Source organism: Phyllosticta citriasiana, assembly GCF_038021145.1.
Source record: "Phyllosticta citriasiana strain CBS 120426 chromosome Unknown IWZ02scaffold_22, whole genome shotgun sequence".
NCBI classification, from domain to species: domain Eukaryota; kingdom Fungi; phylum Ascomycota; class Dothideomycetes; order Botryosphaeriales; family Phyllostictaceae; genus Phyllosticta; species Phyllosticta citriasiana.
Window position 1 is genome coordinate 311,034 of NW_027117299.1, and position 2,001 is coordinate 313,034.

At 57.2% G+C, this 2,001-nt stretch overlaps 1 protein-coding gene across 1 annotated transcript; it reads left to right on the forward strand.

Moving 5' to 3' along the window:
- The first annotated feature begins 282 nt into the window (after window positions 1–282).
- Window positions 283–1,221, forward strand: IWZ02DRAFT_157179 (uncharacterized protein). The gene is made up of 2 exons (XM_066762016.1): window positions 283–904; window positions 963–1,221. The coding sequence occupies exons 1-2, from the start codon at window positions 398–400 to the stop codon at window positions 1,116–1,118; spliced, it is 663 nt and encodes a 220-aa protein (XP_066617708.1). The 5' UTR covers window positions 283–397; the 3' UTR covers window positions 1,119–1,221.
- The last annotated feature ends 780 nt before the right edge of the window (window positions 1,222–2,001 follow it).

The window sequence follows — 2,001 nt, forward strand, 5'->3', positions numbered from 1 at the left end:
CTGAGTCTGGTCGCTTCGGGGGCGCCAAAGGCTGTGGACGCAGGCGCCATCGCTGGGCAGGGTTCGTCATGGTTGGCTTTGTGGTTGTTGTCGACTTGGTCAAGAGTAGTCAGTCAGTGGGAGGGAGTGGATTTGGTGGTGAGGATGCCTCGAGGTGGGCTGCGGGTGGCAACACCAACAACACCCTCATCTTGCTCAACCCATGCATTCATTCTACTTTTTGACGTGACGCGTCAACATGGCAGCTTGCAGATTTCGTGACTCTCCTCTCCTCCCGATAACGCCATCAAGCACCACACCTTCTTAACCCAAATGCTGCTGCGAGCTTCGACACCAAAGCCCGACCCGACCACCCATCGCCTGTAACAACCTTTGAGTCCAGGTCGGGCATACCTCCATGAGATCGCTACCCTCTCCAGACGCGGTATTCCACATTCTGACAGAGCTTTCGCACGCAGCCGTCTGCAAATCCAACCCGCCTCCCTCCCCTCTCCTCGGTACGCGACACCCCCGCCGTCCTCCCGCGAGATTTCGAAAACAAGCCCACACAACTCCACTGCGCGAGAGACTCCCGTCATCCCGAAACAACATAGGTGTCATCATGCAGGAGAATAAGGTCGCCGCGCATATCCGATGTGGTGGGAGGTACTTTGCGGTCGTCGGCGTATCAGAGCGCTGGTGGAAGCCATCAACCACGGGACTCTCTGCGGCAGCGCTCTTCTGCCCGGATGGCGTGGGCGTCATAATCCATACATGCGAGGGACATGGAATGGGTCTGTCGCGCTGCAGTCTGTCCTCAACTTGGCCAAGTTGTCCATGCGACGGCTTCGGCGTTGACTTTCGGGGGCAAGAAGATGAAATCACTGTCAATTTCAGCTGCACCATGGCCCATGGCGCGTCGACAGCAAGCAATTCCAATCCAGTCCGGCAAATCTCATGCAATGATGCTGATAGGATTACAGGTACTCGTTCGATCAAAAGTTACCAAAGCCCAAAATGTCAGTCTTGACCAAAGTCTCCATAAATTCAGGCTTCGCCGCCACCTTTCCATCCTCGGTGGCCGTTTTCATTCCCGCACCGCTCCGTCGAGAGTCCAAGGCGGTCAAGAGCGCGGGTGACACCCTCTAAGTCTGCCTTGTCGTCGCGGATAGTGTGCGCGCGAGCTTTAATAGCTTCACGTAGAGCCCGGCTGGCCCTGACGATGATGTCCTAGAGGGCCGCCCGAGGTGACCCTGATGGTTGTGGTCCCGTGCTGGCCGCCGCGCCTCTCAGCCCTGCTCTGAGCTGGAGTACCGTGGGTCCTGGTCATCGGACGGGTCCTCACGCGTGCCGTGGGAGTAGTCGACGGCTCGCTGCCGCTCAGCGTCGCATGAGACCACTTGACAGCGGCCATGTCTGACGACAGGTCCGACGCCGGGTCAGGCTGTGTAAAGGCATTAATCATAGGTGAGGATAGGTTACGAGAGAACACAGTTGGGGCTGGTGCTGCATACCGGATCAATGGGCGTGCGATCGTGGAGACCGCAGTACAGTTTTCGAGGCCTCACCGGCTTGGAGCACTGGCGCGTGTAGTCGGTGACCTAGGATTGGCACTGGATACGGCAATGGACTTGACAGTTCATGAGGATGATGATTGAGGTGCTGGCTGCTTGGGTTTGAGGCTGAATGATAAATCAAGACCTGGCTGGACTGCAGAAATCTCTATTCATATAGGCAAACCACCACGCCTTCATCTCGTCCTTCCGAGACAGGCGTGACCAACGAAATTCGGGACGAATTGGCCGCCGTGCATTTGGTTGGCAGTATGCGCGTTTGTAACTGAATTCTCCGTTGGATCTCGGTCAATGCCGTTCGGCGTGCCCGCCATGCGTGATGTATATATTCGGCCGCTGTTGTTCCTGAGCCCTTCTTCGTCTTCCCAGGGCGACGAGGACAGGAGCAAGCACGACTTGATGCTGCTGGTGCGGTGTGGACAGAATCGCGGAGTGTCGGGAGAGGGAG